Source organism: Nyctereutes procyonoides, unplaced genomic scaffold (genome assembly GCF_905146905.1).
Source record: "Nyctereutes procyonoides isolate TBG_1078 unplaced genomic scaffold, NYPRO_anot_genome, whole genome shotgun sequence".
NCBI lineage: Eukaryota > Metazoa > Chordata > Mammalia > Carnivora > Canidae > Nyctereutes > Nyctereutes procyonoides.
In genome coordinates, this window is record NW_026575082.1 from 27,883,460 (window position 1) to 27,910,233 (window position 26,774).

The 26,774-nt window shown below is 47.0% G+C and overlaps 1 protein-coding gene across 2 annotated transcripts in view; it reads right to left on the reverse strand.

Moving 5' to 3' along the window:
• Positions 1-26,774, reverse strand: part of LOC129514572 (kinesin heavy chain) — a 151,817-nt gene that overhangs the window by 19,606 nt on the left and 105,437 nt on the right. For both annotated transcript variants that reach the window (XM_055333248.1, XM_055333247.1), the window contains exons 14-23: positions 25,935-26,141; positions 23,465-23,611; positions 17,001-17,189; positions 13,236-13,353; positions 10,819-10,895; positions 9,668-9,777; positions 7,583-7,684; positions 7,300-7,360; positions 2,873-2,944; positions 630-734 (exon numbers count right to left, since the gene is read on the reverse strand). In XM_055333248.1, the coding sequence (XP_055189223.1) occupies positions 630-734; positions 2,873-2,944; positions 7,300-7,360; positions 7,583-7,684; positions 9,668-9,777; positions 10,819-10,895; positions 13,236-13,353; positions 17,001-17,189; positions 23,465-23,611; positions 25,935-26,141 (1,188 nt within the window). The remainder of the gene's footprint in view (positions 1-629; positions 735-2,872; positions 2,945-7,299; positions 7,361-7,582; positions 7,685-9,667; positions 9,778-10,818; positions 10,896-13,235; positions 13,354-17,000; positions 17,190-23,464; positions 23,612-25,934; positions 26,142-26,774) is intronic.

Genomic DNA, 26,774 nt, shown 5'->3' on the forward strand with positions numbered 1-26,774 from the left:
GTTGGACCATTTTTATCACATTATAAATCTTTAGGATTTAGGGGAAACAGGAACATTCCACTATTTTTACAGAAAGGAGACCAACAACTGCCTAGACCACCAGCAGGTCTGGCCGTGCCCTTTGCTGCCCCTCTACATAAACTCCGGAGCATCACAAGAACCAGAGAGGGTGCCCAAGAAATAGGATGCCCGAGAAACAGGGCGACGGGGCCGAGAGGAGGCGAGGCAGAGTCACTTCCTCTCCCGCTCTGTTTCCTCATCTGCAAAAATAAGGGACCTGAATCAGCTCAGTGGTATCCCCTTTGCATTCTGCGCAGCCTGTGGGTCTGCGGCTGGGACTGGACGCAGGATGGGACGGCAGGGTTCTGAACACCCCGCTTCCCAAACCCCAGGAGCTCAAACTCCACTCCTTCCATCTGGCTTCGATAAAAGACTTTTACATATAAGGAAAAATCACTGAAGACTAAATAAAGGACTCCAAGGACCCCTCTGGCACTAACGTCCCCTGGTGACATTCGGTCCTTTTACCTCTACAGTCAGAGCCGTCTCCCGGGACTGTGGTCAAGTGTAGCGGGGGCTTCTTTCTAGCAGAGTACGAGAAGCAGAGGAAGCCGGCACAACTCTCCTACCTGTTTGTGAACCTTTGTGAGCTGCTCCAGGTTATTCTCCAGGAAGGAAATTTTCTGCTTCTGGGCAGCACTGCCCCCTCCATCATCACTGTCCAGCTCCACGCTCTGCAACAACACGAGGGGTCAGTGGGCAGGTCTGCACGCAGCCCGCCCACAGTCCCAGCAGAAGCTGGACAACATTCTTATTCTTCTTCATAAAAAAACCACCACCCCGACCCCACCAAAGGCTATTCTGAGAGCAAAACTCAAGAGAGGTTCTAATAGCGGAGGCTCATTGACCTTCCCAATGAACTCCCTCGGTTGGTTGGGGTCAAGGGTGTGGTGAGCATTATAGTCTAGAGAACTAGAGAAAAAAACAGAACAAAACAGAACTTCCAATCTTCCTTTGAGAGACACAGATTAGTTCTCTCTGTGAAATTTAACCTCTCCCTGGCAGGTGGGTAAACAGACTTGACTTTTCAAAAGGAGCGGTTCCAAAATTCATTAAAAGGAACCAGTGTGAAAACATAAACCCAAGACCTAAATTTGATTTCAAACATCCCGGCTGAGATAAAACAAGCTGCGGGAAAGGGCCTGTGGTCCCACTGGGAAGTCCCAATGGCCTCTGCTTGTCCCTCGGCTTCCAATCCCGTGAAATCATGTAACGCATCCGTCTCAACATGTCACCGCCTCCGGGCGCTGTGCTGCCAGACAAGCTCTCGGAAGTCATCAGGTCTCGGGAGGGAGGAAAACTGTCAGGTCAGGAGAGAACGTGCCACTCTCCTGGGGCAGAACGACACTCCGAGAGCCCCTGGTCTAGTAGGGCTTCCCTTGAGAGTCCCGGATCAAGAAATCAAGGAAAGGAAGCCTGGCCTTAGCTCCCCCAGACCCTCCTCCCCCCGACAGTGCTTCTCCAGTTCTTGCCATCACCTCCACAGGTCTCGCTCTCCGGCCCCTCTGCTCCGGCCTCTCCCTCCTACCTGGCCCAGGCCTGAGGGTCACTTCCATCTTGATAACCAGGGTCACTACCAACCTGCCCCACCACTGCCATCCAGGCCTCAAACTCTCCTTTCACTCTCCACCTTTCCTTATTGTCATTTCCAGGCCTCCAAATTCACTAGGACCACGCCATCAGGGGCCACGGCCAGGGCATGCTCCGACCTTGAGTTGGAGACACACACCTCCTGGACTAATGCCTGCGGGGCCCTCCCTAGGCTGAGGCTGTCCATTCTCTCCCCTCCTTCTCCATCGAGGACAGAGCCTCCACATCAGCTGAGAAGATAAAGTCCTTGGATGCACCTTCCCACCGGCCTGTGTTTTCCTGCAAATCTGTCCATCTCGACTTCTCCTGGAAACCGCGGCTTCCCAAGCCTGACACCTCCGCCTACGCTGCTAGCACTGGCCCTCTCGGCTCAGACTCCGTCAATCCCCTCCTCGTTTGTTCAAAATCTATTTCGCCTCTTCCCCCTGGCTCCTTCACACGCGTGCACACAGGTGTGCAGACACACACACACACACACCCACGCACACTTTGAAACACATCTTCCTTCCGTCCTACTACACGTCCACATGTTTAAAGAGCAGTTCCCCGGCCGCCTCCTCCTCTTCCTCCGTCCTGAAACTTCTGCAAGCCGCTCTGGGATTCGCTACCCGGCGACTCCCCGAGATCACGGTGTGAGGCCCGGGGAGCAAAGGCCAGGTTCAGAAGTCGCAGGACCCCCAGCTCTTCCAGCGCGTGACCTCGGTCAAGTTACTGGGCCTCCGAGCCTACCCCACCAAGAGAGAACAGAACCCCGAACACGGCTGCCAGGAGGAGCAAACACGACGCGTGTCCACGTGCTTCGCCTACTTGGACCCCGTCCCTGAACGGCCTGTTCACAGGCAAACGGGGCCTCCCGCCTCGATTTCTCCAGGTTTCTGGCGCCACGCAGCACGCTCCGGGGCGACACTGCCTGCGGACACCCCCTGGGTTTCCCCCGCATCACGCACAGCAGCTTTCACGCTGCGGCCAGACAGGTATGTGCTCATTTGAAATGAAAGGCCAGGGAGAGAAGGAGAAAAGCAGATGGAAAAATATTCCCAAGTATTTTTTTTTCTTTTTTTTGCCTCCAGTACATTCTTTTAATACATTTTCTGGCATGAAGTAATTAATTTTTAACCACAACCAGCACCAATTTGAGCAAGCGGCATTTCAACTGAAAATGATTCTTTCTGTCCATCTTTTCTTTTCTTTCTCAGTCCTGTTCACACAAAATGGAACTCACCTTTTTAACCCGGGCAGTCAGGTCCTGGACGAAGAGTTTCCGGAGGTTATGCAGAGTCTGCAGTTCCCGAGACTGGAAGAGAAGATGGTTAAGACGCCACTGGAGCGGGGGAGACACCTTGAATTGGGAATGGATCGGGCCCCGGACCACCCCGCGTGGCTGCCCCGGTGACCCAGACCGCTCCCACCTCCCCGGGGGCCCAGCGCCCAGGCCCCGGCGCTCCCCCCACGTGTCCACCCCTCGAAGGTGCCCCGAGGGGCAGGGACTGGGAACTCAAACCCTGAACTGTAAATGAGAACAGAGCCTATGGTTAGCCGTGTTCTTTTAAAAAAAAAAAAAAAAAAAGATTTATTGAGAGAGAGGCAGAGATAACGGGGGGGGGGGGGGGCACAAGCAGGGAGAAGAGGGAGAAGCAGGCTCCCCGCTGAGCAGGGAGCCCGACCCGGACTCTGGGATCACGACCGGGGCCCCAAGGCACACCCTTCACGGCTGAGCCACCCAGGCGCCCCCGTCAGTGGCGTTCTAAACAGAACTTTTTCACTCCCAACTACTCCAGTTAACAAGGTCTCTCATGGAAATTCCCTAGCTGGCTGTGTTGTACCAAAATGGATTCTTTTCCCTCTAATTTATTACGTACGTGTTACACAAAAACCCCATCAAGTTTAGTGGGACGTTACCCACAACCTCTCCCAGCCTGGCAGACCGACGTGTTTCAGGTCTCCGCACCCCCCTCTGGCCCGGGGTCATCGCCTTTGCTTTCCATCACTGAGCTCCTGGGTGAGGCAGGTGGTGGACCTTGCACCCACGCAATCCTGGGCAACCTACCAAACCTTCCTGTGCCTCAGTTTCCTTATTTGTAACAGGAGGATAAATACACCAGTTGCCTCACGGTTGTTGTCAAGATTAAATGTAAAAATCCTCACACAACTCTTACAACAGCTTGTGGCACACGCTATGTGCTCAGTGAACATCAGCTAGGCTTAACTTATTGATGTACCTTATTTGATGGCCATTTCTTCGGTTGGCTTTTGTTGTTTCCCTTTGTGGGCACGATATTGTCGTATTGTAATTAGCTTCTCGGAGGCTTTTTTTTTTTTCATTCTGAGCTATTTTTCTACAAATGAACCCTTAGGAATTAGACCGCAAAGACAAGACTCTGAGTCAAACCTGATGAGCTCTGTTAACAAGATGAGAAAACCAAAACAGTGCCTCCCGTTCAAGTCTCCACGCATTTACGTCGGTTAGTTTCCTGCAAGACGTTTTCCCACAAAGGAGAGAGATAAACTTGCATTTCTACTTCTCAATTTGTCTAAGTTGACCAACTCTTAATATAGAATGTCACGGGATGCAGCTCCCAGGTGCTCGCAGGAAAAGGAAACAGGCTATATACAGCCATGAAAACACGGAGTTTCTTGGAATAAAAGCTCTACGTTAATTTAAAGTCGCCAGGTCCAAGTCTGCAATTCTGTGTTGAAATAAGAAGCACCTAAAGTCAACTGCTTCCTCGGATGAGGCAATGGACTTTCTGCAGGAAGGCAACCGGCCTGTTACTGCGGGTACAGTGCACATGGTACCTGTCTGGGGCTTAGCCACCTTCCAGGGCGGGTGCAGGGCTGCAGCTCAGCGCTCACACTTAGGCGGACGTGCTGTCTAGGTCCCTGCCCAAGGATCGCGGCCCCCATCCCCGGCTCTGCATGTACTCGCGCTTTCTCTCTCCTGCTTCAGGGATTTTATTCCTGACTGAACCACAGTAGACATTTTCCATAAAAAAAGCCACCACACCAGAGGGAAAGGAGAAGAGAAGCACAGGTCCCTTGTCCTCGGGGCCTAAGTACCACATACTATGGAGTCCTGAGCTTTATCTCATTTGTGTTTGTTCTCAGGTGAATTCAACAGTTCAGGAGAGGTGGTTAAAAACCTTTAAAACAGTTTGCAAGCTGCATGTTTAAGCACAGGCAGCTACCGTCGGCTTCCTGCAGCAATGAACCTTCCTGCACAAGATCACTTCCAGCCAACGTGACTCCCTGCCCTGAAACCTTCCCTGTCACAGGCTGCTGCCCGCTGTGTAAAGGCTCAGCTTCCTGTCACAGGGGACAGCGAGGGGGGCACCAGAGAGGTGAAAACACAAGGCCCATTAACACAGCAGGAGAGGTCCAGCCCCAGAGCCCAAAGGATCCCGTTGAAGCGAGATGGCTGCCTTGGGCCCCAAGACACCTGCACATCTTCCAACGTCAACCCCTGGACGGCAGCTTCCACATCCCACCGCCCCTGCTCCCATCTCATCCCGCCCAGATACTCCAGAAGCCAGAAGAGGCCTTGAGCTACGGAGAGCTCAGGTCAGGTCAGCCAAGGGCCATGAGCCTGTTCCTACAGAACACGTACAGCTTCAGTGAAAAGGACACATGCTGTGGGGTTCCCATCTGGGGGTTTGAACTAGGATGTGTGAGTGGTGAGCTAGAGCAAGAGAGAGAAAGGGAGCCAGTGTGTCAGTGGGTCTGTCCTTGGGTGAGTGTGCAGGTGGGAGGGGCCAGATACCCAACATGGAAGCGAGCACCTGCGGGTGTGAGGGAGGGCCTGTGGCCCGCGTGTGCTGTGAGTGTGCCAGAGTGCACGAGAGGACAAGTGACTGCGTGGAGTGGGAACATGAGCATGAGACCATCTGCAGGAGGGCAAGGACGGGCAGGGAGCTGAGCGAGGGGAGTCCATGGTGGAAGGTCCCTTATCTCTGGCTAGTGGGAATATGGTAACATTTTGAAGTTCAGTATTTTTCTGAATTTTTAGAATCATCTATAACTGTGAGTATCACTTCTCCCGTAAAAATAGACATAGATGAGGCAACTTCATGGCTTCATTTTCGTGTCCCCTAGAGCCAGCCGGCCATCCGCCACCTTCTCCACACTGCTGGAAAGGCCCAAGACCCTCTGGGTCACAATCATCTTACTTCTGTCCTGGCTGGACGGTGCCCTCCATCCCTCCACCTGGCTTTGAGGGGCAGCTAACATCAGCCCAGGAAACGGGGTGCACAATCAGGCCCAGCCCCGGGCACCCATCGGCCTACAGCCTGGGGTCAACCAGGCTCTTGGAGACACGCACAGTCCCACATGAACTCACACAACACGTGAATGGAATCAGACGTACGACTGTGTCAGGGCAGCCAGGTGGCTCAGTCAGTTAAGTCGCCGGCTCTTGGTCCCGGCTCAGGTCGTGACCTCAGGGTCAGGAGACAGAGCCCCCTGTGCTGCTCGCCATTCCGCATGGCATCTGCTTGGGATCCTCTCTCCCTGTGCCCCTCCCTGCTCATGTTCATGCATGCGCACATGTTCTCTCTCTCTAAATAAATCAACCTTAAAAAAAAGTATATGGCTGTATCTAAATAATATCCATTGTTTTGTCATGTGAAATGACTGGACATGTTTTCACCAAATTGAGAGGCTCTGTTGGGTCCGTCTTCAAATACAGGCTGTGTGTGCTTTGAAGGGCTCTCGAGGGCCCTCCAAGCAGCTGACATGGACGTCAACCAGGGCAGACAAACCTAATGAACTCAGATGCTGGACGGAGAAAATCAAGCAGGATTTCACATGAGCCCTTCTGATCTGTCTTGTGCCCCAAACCCTACAGGTCTCAAGGCCCTACTTGCCCTACAACTGCTCTTGCCTTGACACTTTTGTGCCTACTTCTTGTCTCCTCCCCGCATCACTGACTTTCCTGCTGGTCCTCAACCCACCAACCATCATCTCACCTCCAGGTCTGTGCTTGGAAGACCCTCTCCCCAGACCTCCCCATGGCTTGCTCTTTCACCCGCTTCAAGTCCCTGCTCAAACGTCACCTCCTCGTGGGACCTCTGCGTTTTCTAGAACCCTGTAATGGAGGCCATGATTTCCTTCCTTACTGTGCACTGTCTGTTCCCCTACCCCCCGGCTGAAGGCAAGGTTCACAAGGGCCAGGGTCTTATCGTTGTCATTTATTGATAACAACCCGAGCACCTAGAAGAACACCGGTCCTTAGTAAGTGCTCTTGGATGCTGAATGGAAATAAGTCACAATGTGCAAAATCTGTTAAGTTTCAGGCATTGATTTACAAGTCAGTTTAATTCTCACTCAGGGCCTCCAGCATTATAGCACTAAGCATGGGTGGATAGACAGACGGATGGGTAGATAGATGGATGGATGGACAGATAGTCATGGTGTCAAGAGCTGGGGAATAAATTCTACAATTCTCACCTTTTTCACCTTTCTACAGGATATTTTGTCTAAATGGAGCATCTAAATATCCGCATTTGTCTTACTGTCTAATATATGGTATTTGCCTAAATATTTTATCGAAAATGGTATGTGAGAAAGGTGGGCACAGTCAAGTTACAAAGTCAACAAATCACAAACTAATTGGGGCTTTGGGACTAAAACGAGTTGGGAAACATGCTGACGTACCACCGTCTCCTCCAGCCCTTTGAGGTCCTCTCTGGCCTGTTCCCTTTTATCGTTGAGCAATCTAAAAAATAAAAAGGAATCATGAACCACCAAACGGGCATCAGAGATTTCCAGATTCCATCTGCACCTATGGATAAATCAACAAAGCCAGCCAATTCACACAAATAGGCTCTGTGTATTTCTACATTGGCCCAACCCAACCAGAATATTGAGGAATTGGGATCACAGAAGTAGACTCCGCGGGGAGGAGAGAAAACAGAGGAAGTATTTCAAGTGCACTCACAAGAGCTTTTCCAGTTTCATTTCTCTCTCTTGGTCTTCTACTTTCAGCTTGTTATAATCAGAACTGAGCTTCTCCTGTTCCAGTTGCAGTTTCTGATTCAAACTGAAATTGAGGGGAAGAAAGCAATACATTCCACATGAGTCTGAAATTCCGAGGCACCCACCAAAGACACGGGGCTGTTCCAACCCCATTAGTTCTGTGCAATAAAGGCGGCAATTCTGGAGGATTCTGAGGGATCACAGAACAACCTCACAGCTTCCTCCCCGCCCAGGTGAAAACTAATTTCTGAGAACATCTCAGAGGCATGAAACATCAGGCTTTGAGAACATATTTATAGTTGGCTTGTGCAAGAGCTTTGGGGGAGAAATAATGAGATAGGGAAAGGGCTGATATTTTAAAACAGAGAAAGAGGATAGTCAGAACAGTTCTGCTGTGTCTGCCCTACAGATGGCATGTACCCACTCGGGAAACCTCATCTGGCCATTTCAACCTTCCCTTCCTCTCTCATACGATGATCTGAAAACATCTCCTAAGTCCAAATTCCTGGCTGACACAAGCAGCGCTGCGTGAAGTCTGCAACGAGGGGGTGTGGAGAGAGGAAATACAGAGAAAGCCCAGGGTGTGCTGCACACAAGAGAAACCTGCCATCCGGTTGGAGGCCCTTGGTCAACATTTGCACGTGGAATTTCTAAAACCCTTTTAGGGCCATGCCCGGGCATCTGTAAAGGAACAGACTCTACACTCTCAGAAGGAGAACCCTGAGTGCCCGAGTGTGTTTGAACGGCCCAAGCCAAGGAAACTTCTCTACCTACCGACTCATTCACCAGCCCTCCCTCGCGTGGAACATGTGGAGGGTGATTCATGAGAATAAAGAACGCAGGACACGCATGAAGGGGAAAGGCCAAGCTGAGGGACAGCACGGGGCGGTCCAAAAAGAGGAGGGAAAGACGAGACGGGCTTGCCTTAGGTAGACAGCGTGCACGGAGCCGGATCACGGCGTTTACATTCTGCTTCTTACCATCCTCCTCTCTCTAAATGCAAATGTGCTGTGCGAGCGGCTTGCGCGCACTGATGAGATTTGGATCAGTAGTCTGGAGAATTAAACTCGAACTCCGGTTTGATTCCTACTTAGCGGTGTGACCCCAAGTACCTCATTTCACCTTGCCTTGCTTCCCATACAGAGGTCCAGCTCCTCATCTACAGAAAGGGGGACGGAGGGAGCCTTTAGTCTACATCTTGTGGGTGGCGTGTCAGGGGCTAGAGCTGGATTTCAACAGAACTGGTTTTCTTTGTTTTCCCTCATCTTTTTATCTGGGGCATTGAAAAACATTATTCTGCAAAGGGGTTCAAAGACTGCCGAGGGGCTCACAGTGCAAAAATGTAAGAAACCTCAAGGAGAGGACCCTGAAGGTACTTTCCAGCTTGCTGGCTTATTCTGACAGAGGGGCAGGACGGTACGATAGAAGGCGGGGAGGGATCATTACAGGGCAGGGGTTCTTCAGTGGCCACGACAGGACAGGAGAATGGCTCCGAGGGGCTGACACCTGGGACAAGTGGCGAAAACCCCGTCCTGGCGAATGCCACGGGTCCACAAGCACAGACACACGCCCCTAAGAAGTGTGCCCACGTGACCAGAGGCTCGGGGTTGTGCAGGGAGCATTTATAGGCTGGGTGAGGAGGCAGCAGGAGCTGACGGTCTTTCTCTGGAGTATTTATTAGCCTGTCAGGACCTGAGTCAGGACCAACCTAAGGGTTTTTTATATACGGTTTCACACAGACAGTAAGTACCTCCACCGACAAGGGCATGTGTGTACCCAGCTGAGTCACCAACATGACCCTGGCCCTGGGGGCACCAGGATGGGTGGCTACACCCGCCTGCCACCTGCCCCACCAGAGCCCCCGAGGCTCAGCTCCAGACGGGAGAACAGAAGTCGGCAGCCGCATGTCTAGCCCGCTGCAGCACAGGGCAGAGCACAAAGCCCACGGGCCACAGGGAGCGGACCTGGGCCCGACGCCGCGTCCTTCCAGGCCGGCCCAAGAGCCACACCCACGCCCCCGTGTCCCGAGAGCTCTGGGCCGACTCACTCCCGAATCTCATCGATGATTTTCTGCTTCTCCTCAATTTCGTCCCGAAGTCTGGACAGCTGCTTCTGGTGAGCTTCCCGGTGGCTCTCCATCTGCTGCTCCAGCGCCTTCTGCAAGCCAGGCCACGAGAAATGTGTCATCCACTCGTTGGCTCATGGCCCACACTGTGACAGGCCCTGGATGGCTTCTACCTCCTACCCTACGTCCCTCGGCTGTCAAATCCCCGACCTGGGGCCCCCAGGACCCGCCCTGCTTTACTGGCACAACAAACCCCCCAAATCTGTGATTACACCCAGTGGGCCCCAGGAGCAGATCAGTCCGTTCATTAAATAAAAAGCTTTCCTGTGACTTTCTACGGCTCACCTGAGCTACATGGCCTCCAGCCAGGTCAGTCAGAGGGCAGGTGACCTCAGGCAAGCCATGTAACCCACACGTACGCACCTGTGAAACTTAGAGAACCGTCCCTGCCCCGGCCCCTGCACAGATTATGGTGATGTGCAAAGGAGACCTTTGCACCAAAGTGATGTGAAACCAGACGAAGGACCCAGCAAAGTCGGGCTGGAGCAGGATCAGGCCACAGGCACTGTTTCAACTATGGGCTTACACCCCAAAGGACCTGCGGTTGGCCCAAAATGAATCACGATTCTACGTCTTCTCCTATCTCATTTAATTCACCTAAATATCTTATTTCCCAATCATTTTTCCTACATTCTCCTTGACTACGTTAAATGTGACCAAAAATAAAGATCTCGGTGTAAAATGGAAATTCAAATCTGGAGTGCTTCTTTAATAAGGTCAATGGGGGCGGGGGGGGTGGTTCTTTGACTCAAAGGAAGGGCCGCCACTTCCTAAGGAGAGCACCTCAGTGCTGTAGCCCCTGCAGCGAGCGGAGGGGCTGCTCTCTCCGTCTCCCCCAGGAGCAGGGAAGAAGCACGTGTGAATGCAACAGACTATTGGCTACGGACCTCTCAGGGTTCTGGACACGTCCGTCTTCATCTGAGTCCTACGCCAGGCCACACTGCCTGGCACCGCTCCCCCCACCCCTCCCTCCTGCACAGCCACACGCATCTCTGAAGGAGACAGATTTTCCTAGAATCAGAAAACGCAGTCCAAACGCACGCTGGGCGCCCGGGAAGGGGCAGTGTACACACCTTCATTTCCTCCGCGTCCTGCAGCCGCGTCAGATGTTCCTTCTCCTTATCCTGGAAGCTGACTTCGTGCATCTTTTCTGTTTTGGATTTTAAATGATGAGTTAAGATCTAACTGGCAGGACTCACATCCAAAAGTAAAGAAAAAAAAAAATTTAAACGATAAAAGACAAAAAAAAAAAAGGATGGCCAGGGAGTGAAACATGCGCTCACATCACCAATTACAACCACGCTATCCTAGAATGGGCCTCCCAAGGGAGACCTTCGGCTGAAGGAGGCCTCCCACGCCAGCGGGAGGGGAGGGCGTCTGGAGGGGGACAGAGGCTGACTTGGGCAGGGGTCACTCAGGGTCAGAACTGACCAGGCTGCGTATGACCTCACACCCGGCCTCGGTGAGCAAGCCCCGGGGCAGTGTACCTCAACCATTCTGTGGGTTATAAAGCACTCTGTGAAGGTTAGTGGCATTTGGCTGCATGGCACTCTTAAGAGTTCCAGAAACAGCTAATGTACCTCCCGTGGGAAAGCTGTTTATTCTCTAAGAATCTGGAGCAGGAAAATCTAAGGATCAGAACAAAGAAAATGGGAATATAAAATAACACACCCCAGATTAAACAGGAGGGCCCCGTGTTCGAGGCACCCCTGCAGGGGGAGTCCGTCCCAGCCTGTTCTTGGTCAGGGGCAGTGGCTGAGGGCACCGAGCAAGCAGAGGGCAGGGCTGTGAGAGGGGGCTGCGCAACGGTGTAAAACAGTGTCATTCAAGTCACTACGCTTTCGATCTAGTCACTTTATTTCAGTGGCTCCACCACAGACGCCATTTATGAGACAGAAAAGTTCTTTTCCACGTCAGGTCTTAAGGGGAGCATCCTATCTCTAACATTCATCCGTTATCCCATAAAGAAAACATGACAAGGTCATAGCGGGAGGGAGGATGTCCTCTATCTTTTTAGATTTGCCTTGGCATTTGGAACACAATGTTTACTGAGCAAGTATCCATATTAACAATATAGGAAATAAAAAAGAGGAGCGTCGCCACCAACCTACTACCCTATGAAAACCATCTTCATTACGAGTATTAATCTGCAGGCCTTGGAACATGAGTAACCATTGATCCCTGAATGCTGTAACCATGGTAAAGATGAGATTACACGTTACGACCTTTAATCTAAGGCTGACTGTAAGCATGGCTACACGGCCTCCACATACCTCGCCTCCCATACAAAACACGTGTCCTGTTAAGCAATGTCCCATAGCTCGTTCACCTGTTGGGACTTTCAGGTGGCTTCCTTTTCTGCCCCTCCCCCCCATACAAGGAAGTCCGCAATGAATATTTGAGATTTGAGGATCAAAAGGCATGAAAAGTGTTATGATTATTACTATTTATTTTCAAAATGCCTTCCAAAGGGCTCTAACAATTTTCATTGCAACTCACGGTACATGGTACATATGCTCTATTTCACCGCAACGTGTATGTCCCTTAATCCTGTTCTGGTTTCTGCATTTCTAGTTACCTCTCTTGAAATTTCTTATTTCTTCATATGTATTGCGTGATTCCTATGTGTCAGGCACTTCCCTAAGCAGAGGGTATCAGGTGGCTGCCTGGCCAAGGGAAGAGCTGGTTCTTTTTTTTTTTTTTAATAAATTAATTTTTATTGGTGTTCAATTTACCAACATACAGAATAACACCCAGTGCTCATCCCGTCAAGTGTACCCCTCAGTGCCCGTCACCCATTCACCCCCACCCCCCGCCCTCCTCCCCTTCCACCACCCCTAGTTCGTTTCCCAGAGTTAGGAGTCTTTATGTTCTGTCTCCCTTTCTGATATTTCCCACACATTTCTTCTCCAGAAGAGCTGGTTCTAAGGGTGGAGGGTTCACATAGCCATTGGGAGAAACTCAGACTGTGTGAAGAGCAGTGGGACACCAAGGAAGGGTCGGAGGCATGGGGTTGGGCACAAGATTGAATGTGATTTTAGAACAGTTCCTTGGGATGCGGCACAGCTGCCGGCCTGGAACAGATGGAGTGAGACCCTCTCTAGGTGGATGTAGCCTCAAGTCTTAATTAGGATTAAGGATAGTGAAAATAAAGGCAGGGATGAGCAGAAGCAGACACGCATCTGACAGGTCAAATGGACAGGTCGCAGTAACAGACCGGAGGCAGGAGGTGGAGGAGAGAGAGAAGCTGCTGAATTGGGCAGCAGGGTGGACCAAGGGAAACGGGAAGAGAAGCAGATATTGGATGGGGGCAAACTTCTAGATGGTTCTTTTTTTTTTCTTAACCGCCCTCCTCCCCGCAAGTATTCCATTGTTTTCAGCAGATCTAGAAATGCTGTGATTGAGCAGAACTAAACATCATGAGTTCAGCCAACTAGAGAGTATCTGATACAGTCCAAGAGCTCAACACCTGCAAAGTTCTATTATTTACCTTGGGCTCGGAGCTTGGCCAGCTCTTCACTGAGCGAGTCTTGGGACTCTTCCAGCTGCCTCCTCTTCTGTTCCATGTTCTGCATGTAGTCTGTCAGGGATTTGATCTTGGCTTCATGCTTTAAATAAGCAAATAGATAATAAAAAGGAGGCATGAGTGACCAGCAATGGCCATCCTGGCTTGCCTGGGACCGTCTGATGTAAAAATGCAATAGGGGAGTTCTGGGCCCTTTTTTGGGGGGTCCCAGCCCCCAAATGGTACATAATTCTCCCCCTGCCTTGGGCCCTATGATCACAGACTAACACGGTCCTCTGTTTCCTTCCTGTGCTCCTCTGCTTCAGTTCTCACCGACCCATCTCCTCTCCATCCGCTTAGGTGAGATGCCAAAGCCCAAGCTGGCTTTTCTCCTCATAGAAAACAGTGTGCTAGAGAGAAAAGACTGAGAAAATGTTCCAGGGCAGAGGCTTCATTCTTTGAACCAGCACCTCCGGATTCTGGCTTTGGAACTCAAATATCGTGTCTTTTCTTTTTCTGTCTCTTAAATACATCAATTCCTGTGTCTCAGGGCCTTGCGTTTCACACTTTCCTCTCCCTAGGAAGTGCTCCCCCCGACCCACCCAGAGTCCTAGGCACTCAGGTCCTAACACTTCCTTACAGCACGCAGCTCCTACATCACTTATCTACTTCTTTTCACTTGTCAGCTCCATGAGAGTATGGAGTCGATGCTTAATAAATATTAATGGAACCAATGAATGAACGGGAGCTTGTTGACTGAATAAAGACACTGGGCCCTTCTAAGCAGATGGAAATATGTAGACACTCCCCCGCTCAAGATCTACAACGTTCGTATTAAGGCAAGAAAACCCTGGAGACTGAGCTCTAATCTAATGAAATAACCTCTGGGAAATGGGACTCAGTTGGAGAAGTCATGTCATAAGCACAGCTTTTGATGAAAAGGATGAGTGTAAACGAAGAAAATAATAGCATTTTAGCTGGAAATATTTTGTCAGATTCCTTAGGTCATGTCAGAAAATAACGAGCCAAGATTTCTCTTACTTTTGAATCCCAGGAAATGATTAACTATTTGACTCCATATAAACTGTAACAGAATACAAAGCGGAAAGCTGTTTGCTAACGCAGAATGCAGCTATCCTTTAGCCCCTAAACATTCTGATATTCTTGACTCTGACCTCATGTACCCAAAGTCCATGTCACTCTCAGACCTGGGCAACTGGGGCCTCAGTCCCAGGCCCCACTCTCTGGACACCCCACTGGGGCCCCGTCCTCTGGCTGCACTCGCTCCACTGAGCAAAGAGCGTGTGAGCCAACCGGGCATGCCACACGGAGCCCATGTCCACACTCTGGTCTTCCAGACCACACTCTGAGTACTGGAAACCCCATAACTCCCTACTCCAACCACCCCAGGGCTGGCACTGTAGCCTCTGTCATCAATTTACACAGAATAGAGTTGATAGCTACACAGTTCCATCAGTTCACACAAAGTGCAGAAGGGACGTAGACGTGGAGGCTGGTGCATCTAGGTGGAAAGAGGAGACAGTGGTGCAGACTGGTCTGTTTGTACTCTTGCCTTGGTCTCCAAATATTAGGGACAGGACTATCCAAAAGCACATGTTACTAGTACAACAGGTCACCTGGAATGTCAGACGTGAGGCCTATGTACTGTGCCCTAGTGTTTATCATTTCCTCCAATTTTTTTAATTATAAAAACGTCAAGTAATAAAGCAAATCCAAAAAGAAGTGGTATAGATCTCACCCATAAACAACTTTTTTTTTTTTTTTAAAGATCTTATGTATTTGTTTGGGGTTGGGGAGAGGAGAGGGAGAGGGATAAGCTGACTCCGCGGTGAACACACAGCAGATGCCGGCTTCAATCCCATAACCCTGAGATCATGACCTGAGCCAAAAACCAAGAGTCTGCTGACCCTTAATTGACCAAGCCACCCATAAACCATATTGATCTTATCTGTAGGAATGCATACTGTATAAAGTTGCAAGGCACAGCACAAATATTACCTTTATATAACCATACTTCCCAAATGGCTATGCTTTGTAAACTTTTTGCAAGAGCTGCGTAGCATTCCTCCATGTAACGCTAAGTCATTAGCCTATCAATAGATATCTGGGTATTTTATTTCATCATAATGTAGGTAATATTGCACTCAACATCTTCCATAGAATTTTTTCATATTTTTTTAAAGATTTTTTTTTTTTATTTGTTCATGAGAGACACACAGAGAGAGGCAGAGACACAGGCAGAAGGAGACTCTGCAGGCTCCATGCAGGGAGCCCAATACCTGACTCGATCTTCAGGGTCTTCAGGATCACGCCCTGGGCTGAAGGCAGCGCTAAACCGCTGAGCCACCCAGGCTGCCCCAATTTTTTCAAACTTTAATCAGGAAATGACAACATACAAAACAGAATCTTTGCATTTTCATAACCAATGAAAACTACCGTAAGTAAAATTACTGGACCAAAGTACTTATACCTTTATGGTTTTTGATCCCCAAGGTGCTTTCCAAAAGGACTGACCAAATTATACTTTTCTCAGAATGTATATAAATTTCACTATCACACACCAACACTGAATAATCTTTCCAATATATTTTTGCCTGTTACGTTGGTTATGAAACGGAAACCTGATGTGTTGACTTACATCTCTTAGATTACTGTGGTGGGAGACGCGGAGGCTGGAGCTGGTCCCGTGATGACACGTTACTGTGTTTACAGGCATGCCAGGATGGAGTCTGTTTTTGTCCGTCTCTCGGTATTATTTGATACGCCATTCCATGCTCTTATTAGTTTCCCGCAAATGATTTCAGCTGTCTTTTTTTTTTTTTCAGCTGTCTTAATGCCTGGTGTAAGGCAGTGAGCAGCCTGCACTGCAATACTCACAGAAGCCTCAAACCCCAAACACCAAACTCAGATATCAGTGGCAGACCAGAAACTAGGCCGCTGTTTTCTGAAACCACCTTACTAAAATGAAAACGCCCTTTCAATGGGCAGACGAGCAGCCTTACTCACTGAGCAGATGAAATGTGCCCTGGAGCCTGAAAATCCCTTCAAGGCTTTGTGTTCACACATGCTTTGGTTTGAGTCCCAGATCTGCCTTTCGCTGGCTATATGAGTTTGAACGGTATATTTAATCTTTCTAAGTCTCACTTTCCTCATCTAAAAAACAAGCACAATAATAAAACCTGCCCACCAGGACTTTTTTAAAGACCAAGTGAGATAATGCACATGAAGTGCTTAGTGCAGCGTATGGAGCATTGTAAACACTCAATAAAATGTCACTTGGTACAATTAGTAATGACAGCAGGAATAGCAAATAGTTTCTGTTTTCATAGATGAAATTGAACTCGTGCTAGAGACTAAAAGGTGAAGGACGTTGCCTTAGCCCATAGGAGTTTTAGATTCCACCCAACCTCATCCATTCCTTGTAATCTCTACCTACCTACCTACCTACCTACCTACCTACCAACCTACGGATTTGTATATAGACATGTAGACACATCCTTTAAAAAGGGCCTGAAGGAGGATAATTCCTGTAATTCGTACAACACAATCTAGCCTCAAGAATAAGCCTGGGCTGTCATTGCCCAGGGAAGCCATGGGTAAGTGTTAACATAAGGCAAAGTCCATCACCTAACCCTATCTATCATGCACCATCAGACCCCAGCGAGAACACAGAGGAAGCAGATTTCAGGAGGTCAAGGGAGTGAAACGAGGGCGGAAGGGGTGACCTACCTGGGAGATGAGCAGCTGGCAGGCTGCTAGCTCCCGCTCACTGGCATTCATCTTCCTGTTGGAGTCCATCTGGGCGTTCTCCAGCTGTTTGCTGCGGTTCACCAGGGATTTGACCTCCGACTTCATCTTGCTGATATACAGGCGGGCCATGGTGAATTCCTCCTCAATGACTCCATTCACATCTGCCAACTGAGCACAGGAAGGAGTGCATTCAACTATTGCTTACAACTTCCAGAGATTCACGGGGCCCCTAAAATCTCTCCATGGATCCTCAAGATGTCTTTGGATTTCTGATTAGGAATCCCTAAACATAGGACCACAAGCTGAAAATGATAGCTAAAATTTACTATATATTCAGTATATTAATATATCCCAAGTTTTCTGAAACCTTGGGTAAGAGTGAACTAAAATCATCTACTAAATATAATCCTCCACCATCCAGGTTTTTCATTACACTTAATTTTTAGGATGAAAGACATGACATCAGAAGGAAAAGATAGCTGAAGATTTTAAAAAGAGAGAATTCTGAAGAGGTATCCCATTCAACGTCTAATACCTTACATTTCTAGAATAGCTTGGCAAGGCCTACTGTTTCTAAAGGTGACTCTGCATCCCTATGAGAACTCAAATCAAAATTTCAATCATGTTCTCTATGGTCTGCTATTCAGAGAGAGAAGTAGTCTAATGTCTTGAATATGCTTCTATAAGCAACGGTTGAAATAAAAAGGATTTCCTGTAGTCTTCAGTTAAACAACAACAAAAATCTCGTGAATAAGCATCTGCCATTACCAAATGTCCTTTTAGATGAAGGCCTTCCTACATGACTTTCCGTTTACTACCAATCTGCACTTTCCTGTCTCTACGCGCTTGCCCCTTCCAAGGAGACAAGGCTCTAGCTTATATTATTCAAGATTATCTGAGTGGGGCACCTCAGTGGCGCAGCCCGTTAAGTGGCCGACTGTCTGTTTTCAGCTCAGATCACGTCAGGCTCGCAGGATGGAGCCCCACACCGGGCTCTGAACTTAGCAGAGAACCTGCCTGAGACGCCTCCTTTTCTCTCTGGCCCTCCCCCTGACTTTCTCTCAAATCAATAAAATTACCTGAGAGTTTACCAGTCTAAATTCACCTTTAAAAAGATTCTGAAAGGGATCCCTGGGTGGCGCAGCGGTTTAGCGCCTGCCTTTGGCCCAGGGCGCGATCCTGGAGACCCAGGATCGAACCCCACATCTGGCTCCTGGTGCATGGAGCCTGCTTCTCCCTCTGCCTGTGTCTCTGCCTCTCTCTTTCTCTGTGTGACTATCATAAATAAATAAAAATTTAAAAAAAAAAGAAAGAAAGAAAGATTCTGAAAGCCGCTCTTTCAGAATGATCTCCTATTTGGTGTCTGGGTTTCAGAGCTCAGCTGAAAACAAAAACTGAAGCAAGATTCTTGGGATAGAAACCCATTGGCTCTCAAGATGCAAACGTGCTCTGGAAGGGCAATTAATCAGATGAGCAAATAACTGTGCGTATTTTTTTTAAACACCAGAGGGCGCCCCAGCACCTCAGGAGAAAGGATGAGCGCTGTCCAGTACCCAGCCCACAAAACGAAGCTTCGGTTGGTTCTAAGACCGTGATTCCAAATAAGGTTTTAATGTTCCACAGCGAATTATAACTACCCACTCTTGTCATTATTGCTGTCATTAACTCATCATAGGATGATTTTTTTTCTGTAAAAATCTAAGACCTAGGAATATGGAATCGTGTATCAACCCTGAAAATTGGTAGCCAATAGGAAGGATCCCACACTGAGTGCCTGTAACATGGTGTCAACCTTCCCCTAGGATTCCACAATAGTATCTGTTAAAATGACACCAGTGTCAAATCTACACAAAGCAGAACCTATGTTAACAGCAAGAAAACCTACAATCCTATTTCAGCAGAGGGCCTTGCTGAACCACTAATTCTGACTGCCGAGGATGATCGGCCTGCCAACACCATTTCTCATCACACTCCTTCATAGAACCCAACTGCACGGGGAGAAGGGATGAGAAATGCCCCCAATCTTTCAGTGAGGTCTTGTTCTTCTTCTGCCTTTGTGACTGGTCCAACGTGGAAGAGAGAGGAGAAGCTCGTTCTTTTAGCCTCACCACACAGGTCCTATATATCTGTCCAGCTTCTGTAGAAAGGTAAATGAACACCCATCTCTTTCATGTGGGGTTCACAGCCTACACCAGCTCCTGGTGGGAAAACACCACTGAACCAACAATAGGACATTTGGGGAAGGGAACAAACAGCCCCTTCCTCTCCAGTTCTATCTTCAGACAAGGAAGACAGACAATGGGACCATGTACTCCATGCCCAGGTCCCATGCACACTGGGAAAGAGTACAATAGTATACACAGCAGTGGGCTTCCTCCAAAATGAAAGCTAGACTTTTTTCCCTCCAAACCAGAACCATAACTTCTGGAGCCTGCTCTTATCCTAGGAAGTCTAAGAGGAGATTGTGAATCTGATTGGGGCCGGGGGAACAGTACTCCAAACAAATGGTTTTACTATAAGGTTGTTTTTCTGTTGATTTTGTTTTTGTGTTGTCTTGTCCTAACTACTTAAGAGTTCATATATTCAGACACATAAATTCAAAGTTTTCAATAATCCCAGTCAGTACATTGTTATTTCGAAAAGAAGACTCAAGAGTTTGTTGCTAAAATGTTATTTATAACTCTCCCCATAACTCTAACAGTACACACTGGGCTGTGTGATCCAGGAGAGATGACTAATCCAGGAGGAAAGGCTGCCTTCACGTGAGAATGCTGATGCTGCCTGCCCCACCTGCCCCTGTCTATACAGCAGTCACCCCATACCCACCCACCCCAGGTCTCTAGAGCCTGGAGTTACTGTGCAAGGTACCATTCCTAAGCCAAGTAAAAGGTAAGTGAGGTGACTGGTCACATTCTAACATCTAAAAGTCAGAATGGGACTAGAAGTCCTTTCTTTTCTTTTCCTTTTTTCCCAAATGTCCAGAAACATCTGTTTTCTTTGTCAGTGTGGTACAGAGCTAAGGCATGATCCTGGTTGTTCCCAAGAGCCCGATGGACAGGGGCAACGGGAGAAGCAAGCCTTCCTGGTGGTGAGACCCCGGCCCCCAAAGACCCAAGGCTGTATCAAAGAGGTTGATGGGAGTGGAGATGTTGGTGATAAGGATTGATTTCAGGCCCAGGAGCTGGAGCAGTGTATCTGCATCCCTGGCTCAGCCACAGAAAGGTCCCTGATGCTTCTGGGGCCCAGGGCCCCGCATCAGCTGGAAATTCCTCACCTCCGTCTCACCCAGACCCAAAGTTGAAAGAAAATCTGGCCGCTAATCCAATCCATTTTATTTACTCCACCTCAAGTTTCTATTCTAGGCTTCTGGAAATCTCTGCTATAAAGAAAGCCTGGTGACATAGGGAAAAAGACAAGAAGGGGAAGCTCACTAATAAACCCAGAGAACGTGAACTCTAGGCTCATCTCATCACTGGGTGGTCTCATCTTGTTTTGCAGACTAAACAAAGTATTGCCTGGGCTCTGAAAATGTTTCGAGACATGACAGAGCTGGAGAAATATGGGTTCTTCTGTTTCCCTGCTGTCTGGGCCTGTTATTTTCTGGAAATGAGGGCATCTCTTCCCCTTATCCCAGGGCACAGCCAGGAGGCCCTGTGTGGAAACTGAACAGGGTGTTAGGAAGAAAAAGGAAGATCACTCATAATTTATAAAAAAAAAAAAAAAAAAAAGGAAGATCACTCATAAAAAAGGTCTCCCCGCTCGGATCATTATTTTAGATAAAAGAATTATATCAGTTGAGTACTCACAACCAATACTCTATACTCACAATGTAGATCTAAGAAAATATATGTATAACCCATGCGATTTCTGAGCTGACAACCTGCAAGATAATGTGGGCTCATCTTCTCATTGCACAAATCAGGAAAATGAAGCACGAGAAGTATAGTGAATTGCCCAAGGTCACACAACACCCTACCTTTAGCCCTCATTGCCCAGATGATTAAATCATGATTGTAAGAGAAAAAAAAAACTCTTCAGAATGATTAAGAATATGCTCTCTATGAGTAAGAATTATCAATGAAAATAACTAGTTATCAATGAAATTAACTAAAGCATCCAATGTCTGGAACCCAAAAATATCTTGAAAACATCCAGCTAAGTATTTAAAAATAATCTCAATCATACTTCAGATTCCCAAAGGTAAAGACTCTTTTTTTAATGCCGAAGCACCCAGACACTCCTGATTTCATTAGCATTTCTCATCAGCTCTATTTTAGAACTTAGCATAAAAATATCTTCCTTGATCGTTATCAGAAGCAGGCGCCAACTTCTCATAAATCAACTCCACCTTCATACTGCAAGGGCCACTTAATCACCCGAATCTCAGAAGTTTACAGCTCCACACCAATGCATGCTTCTAAAAATTAAATTCTCAAACATAAAGCCACCAAACTGGAGCTGAATAGGATTAATCTTATAGTATCTGAGAATTCTGTGCTAAAATTAGATTCATTCGCAAAGATTCATGAACTATTCAGTTACAATAGAGGTTCTATGAAAGAAGGATTAGGTTTACAAGAGGTCGTATACTCTACACCTAGATCTGTGATATCATCTAAGAATAGATTTCTATGTTTCCCAGAAATGCCTATAAACAGAAGGAACTGGGGGAGCCTTTTCTAGTATTTAACAATCCCAGCTCAAAGCCTGAGTGTTCTCACAAAGCAGACTGATGGAGAACTCAGCCTTTTAAAAGCTAACCTCAAATATTTTGATTTTAGGGGCTCGTGAAGTGGAAGTTGAGCTTTCCATTCTTTGGCTTGCCAAAATCCACTACATGTACCCATGGCTACTCTGTACAAGGTGCTGTATTATTATTATTATAAAGCTACAGTAATCAAAACTGTGGTTTTAGTATAACAATAAATCAATAAAATAGAGACTAGAAACAGTCCTATACACTTCTGGGAGTGATGGATATGTTATCTTACCGTGGTAATGGTTTCATGAGGATATAATACATCAAAACTTTTCAGACCATACACTTATAAAGCTATTTTTAAAACTATCTCTCTCAGGGGCACCTGGGTGGCTCAGCTGTTAAGTGTATGCCTTCGGCCCAGGTCATGATCTCAGGGCCCTGGGGTTGAGCCCCACTTCGGGCTCCCTGCTCAGAAAGGAATCTGCTTCTCCCTCTGCTCATGCTCTCTCTCTTTCTCTTAAACATGCTCTCTTTCTCTCTCAAATACATAAAATCTTAATAAAAAAAATCTCTATCCTATATCTCTTTCTGTATCATGGCTAACTGTTCCTTGTTCTTAGCTGATAGCATTATGTATGCTCTCTTACCCCTCTATTCCTAGCACATGGACAACTTCATACCACCCCATTCTTCCTCCCTCCCTTACCTTCCTTGCTATCAGTGGCACCAGTGTGTACAACTCCAGGGGATAAATCACGGTTGGTTGAAGCCAATCATAGCCATACTACTTCTCTTTGCTTTCCCAATTTCTCTTGCAATTCGGGGTGACCATGTGATCCAATTCTGGCTAACAAGGTATAAGGGACATCTATAGGGACTTATGAGATATAGTTCCCTCTTAGTTGAAAGTTGGCTGCCTTTTCAGCCCATCCTGCCTCGAATGTGGTTGTGTGACGATATGATGGTTGGTGCTCTAGCAGCTATCTTGCTAGCTGAGACAAAAGTCTACAGATGTGAGAAGCTAACAAGCTAACAAAACTAGAAAGGAAACAAAGAAAAGGCCCGATTCCTTGACATTGTTGGGACACTGGATCAAAATTTGCCTCTGCAACTTTAATAAGGTTAGAATGACCCAGGCAATCTTGTTAAAATGAAGATTCTAGTTTGACTGGTCTGTGGTGGCCCAAAGAATCTATAGTTCCAACAAACTCCCAGGTGACACAGATCACAACCTGAATAGCAAATTCTACACAAAATTCTCATATTGTGAATAATTAAATGTGGATTTATTTTTTAAGCCACTGTTAGAATCCTATTACTTTCGGCTGAAAGCTTTCCTAATTCATACTGATTGGGGAATTTTTATTCTGTTAGGTTCTCACAGAAAAGGAGAAACACAATTCTGAGACTAGAAGTGTTGCTTAACCTATACAATTCCAAACTCCTGTGACATTGGCATATAAGTCTGAGAAATAACCTGATTTGAATAAGGCCTATCAAAATTTGAAGACATTTCCTATATTCGAAAGGTAATTTTCTTCTCCTCCACCATACCCAACCAGTCATTCACTTAGCCATTCAATCAGCCCTTGGTTTGTTCATGCCAATATTCTGAGCACGTGGCAGGTGCAAAGCACCACGCAAAGCATTGGATACTCTAGAGAATAAAACACAGACCCTGTTTGCTTAGGATCACACCATTATAAGAGCAGGTAGGGGGGTAAGAGAGGGGCTGGCTTACAGTCTTCACATCATTGGTGCCGATAATTCCACCTATCTCCCCCAGATCCTTCAACAGCAAATTCAGAATCTCAGTAGCCCTCTTTTTCTGGTGGTTGCTAAGCTCTTGTAGCTGGCTCAGTTCTCTCTGTGTGGTTGTCAATGTCGTCTGAAAAACACATTTTAACAGCAAATTAAAAGAGCTGCCCATCAATTCATACCCACTGCATTGCAAAGAACAACAACATAATGTAGGATGGAATTCTTTTATCACTTCATGTGATTTCAACGAAAGAGTCCTCTAAAGTCAAACTACAGTACCTTACTGCCTTCTTTGATAAAAAGGAGAATTTGTCTTGGCCTGATATGTCTACATATCACATGACAATTTGCAAGTCAGTGAAATGTCATTAAAAATAGTCGAAAAGGAGCCCTTAAGCTGATAATGTGTGATTCCATGCTCCTCCCCGTGAGATGTTCTGTTTCAGTCCTCATTCTCCAGGGTCCAAACACCTGCAAGCATCCCCACCACCACATCCAAATAGACCTTAGACCTGCTCCCTGGACCACTTCCAAATTCCCATCTGACTTCATACTAATAGATGGGTCAGGAAGACCCGAGAAATATTCATGAGTTTAGAAAACAACTTCTAAAAAGTTTCCTAGGGACGCCTGGGTGGCTCAGCAGTTGAGGATCTGCTTTCGGCTCAGGGCATGATCCCAGGGTTCCTGGATTGAGCCCTGCATCGGGCTCCCTGCATGGAGCCTGCTTCTCCCTCTGCCTGTGTCTCTGCCTGTGTGTGTGTGTGTGTGTGTGTGTGTGTCTTATGAATGAATGAATGAATGAATAAATAAAATATTCCTTAAAAAATAAAATACAGTTTTCTAATCTTCCCAGTGAACCCAAATTGAACACTCTTCGTCTCTTCTCAAAATTAGCCGAGTCTTCATCTTAACATAGAGCTCCATTTTCCTGCCAAACATCAACAACCCATCTTTTCTCCATCCCTCGTGCCTGTTACCAAAAGGTAGATATTTAGAATTAACTAATTTAATGAACTCAACATCAACAGAATAGCCATATTTTGGTGTCTTGATATTAACTTGACCAACAAAGAAAATAATTTCCCTAAATTGCAGAGCTGTGGAGGTTAATGCAAAGACGCTTCTGCAAGTCTTCCATAGGCAGCTATTATACTAGAGCACTTTTTAATGGTCTGACTAAAAATAGTACCCTAAAACAGTCTAGTAATACTTGGGCTTGGCAGAAAATAAGAACTATATTATGGAAAATGTTCCATTGTTTTGAGATGCAAATAATATGAAGGACTAATTAAAGAAATCTGTAGAAAACAGTCAGCAGAGAAAAATCTAAGTCTCCTCCTTTGTCCTAAGGGACTTCTGGTTTGTTTTCCTGCTTCTTTTTAAGTTTTGTTATGGCATTGCCACTGCTTATTTCGTTTTGTTTTTTAAACCCACAGAAGCAGTAGATCCCATCTTGTGGAGCCATTTAAAAATGCAGTTGAATATACAGAGTTAGGAGCATTTTCCATCAGCTCTACAGTCAGCAGATTAGAGCTTTCCTGTACCATCTGCTACTCCTTGCCTGGGAGGACTGGACGTTTTCCACAAAGCAGGCTGGGCACAATCCCATGATACCAGGCCATTGGGTCAAGGTGCCAAGGGCAGCTGGTTACAGCCACTCGGCTCCCCACCACCCATTTTCCAAGTAGAAAGGGAAAAAATGGAAACATCCCACCGCCAGCCACCTCCCCAAATGCTCACTGGCCCTGCTGCCACTAGCTCACTGTGCAGAACCTGCAGCTTCTTTCACCGGCAGAATGTGAAAATTAGGTGTGCAGACTGAAGCGCCAGCTTACAACAGGACAACAAATAAACCAAGTCCATCAGTCCAAGGCTAGGACAAGAAGTTGTGGGGAAGGGATGGGTTTACTCAGGAGGGTGTAAACAAGATGTGAAATCCATAGCTTCTATCAACCATCCAGTCTCACTTGTTAATATAATATTTGAGATAATATTTCCTGGCATTCTAGCATATACACAGGCCTTCACTAAGTGCTTTCTGTCAATTGTCTCCAGTTCTCATGTACTGAAAGGAGCATGCTATTAATGCCATTTTTACAGATAAGGGAATAAATATTCACAGAGTTTAAATGTCTCAATTAAGGGCTAATAGTTGTAAAGTCAAAATGTTAACTAGGATTTTTGTGGCTCCAAAGTCTGCACTCTCTCGACCACTTGCAAGGCATCCCTGCTAACGTTATAGACCCCTGGATATAAAACAATATGCAGTTATGGAATAAGCACACAAAAATCACCTACGTGAAGTATTGCAATTATTGGGAGACTTCAGAGAATGCCTCTAATGCTGAAAAACCATTCTGCCAACTGCCTTCCTATACAGTGTCTGTCAACATACGTACAGGAACAGCAACCAAAAAGTCCCAGCCCCTAGACACAAATATTCCAACCGTTTTCTGGGCTAGCTCATCTGTCAGCTGCTCATTGGCTCTGGTCTTGTCCTCCACTTCCTGTGACTTCTGGTCGTAATTGACAGCCAGCTCTTCCAGGGCCTGGAGAACTTCCTTCACTTCATCTTTGGCTGCCTCATTCTCAATCTGGAGACGTGTCAGCTCTTCCTGGATCTTCTCATAGTCTCTTCTTGTAGAAGCCAGAAGCTGAGGAAATGAGATGGCATGGAACTGATAAACATTATATTCAAGTGTTTCTGTGCTGTGCACTGTTCAAAATAAAGTAATTTTAAAAACAGATAGAGAAGGGCCCCTGGGTGGCTCAGTCAGTTAAGCGTTGCTTCTAAATTTCAGCTCAGGTCATGATCTCAGGGTCATGAGACTGAGGCCCGAGTCAGGCTCTGCACTGGGTGTGGAGCCTCTTAAGATTGTCTGTATCCCTTTGCCCTTCCCCCTGCTCACCCACTCTCTCTCTCTCTCTCTCTAGAAAAAAACCCAAAAACAGAAAACAGAAAAAAACAGATATAGGATGCTGAGGATGACTAGAAACCCTACTGTATATCTAGACAATATTTAAAAAAAAAAAAATAGCATGAGGCTTCAAAAATCTGTTTCTTTTTCTTTGTAGAGTTTTTTTGGTTGTGTTTTTTAAGTTTAAAGCTGCATAGCCTTGGGGCACCTGAGTGGCTCAGTGGTTGAGCGTCTCATGACTCCGGAGTCCTGGGACCGAGTCCGACATGAATAGAGGCTTCTCCCTCTGCCTGTGTCTCTCATGAATAAATAAATAAAATCTTTAAAAAAAAAAAAAAAGGAAAAAAATAAACCTGCATAGGCTTAACT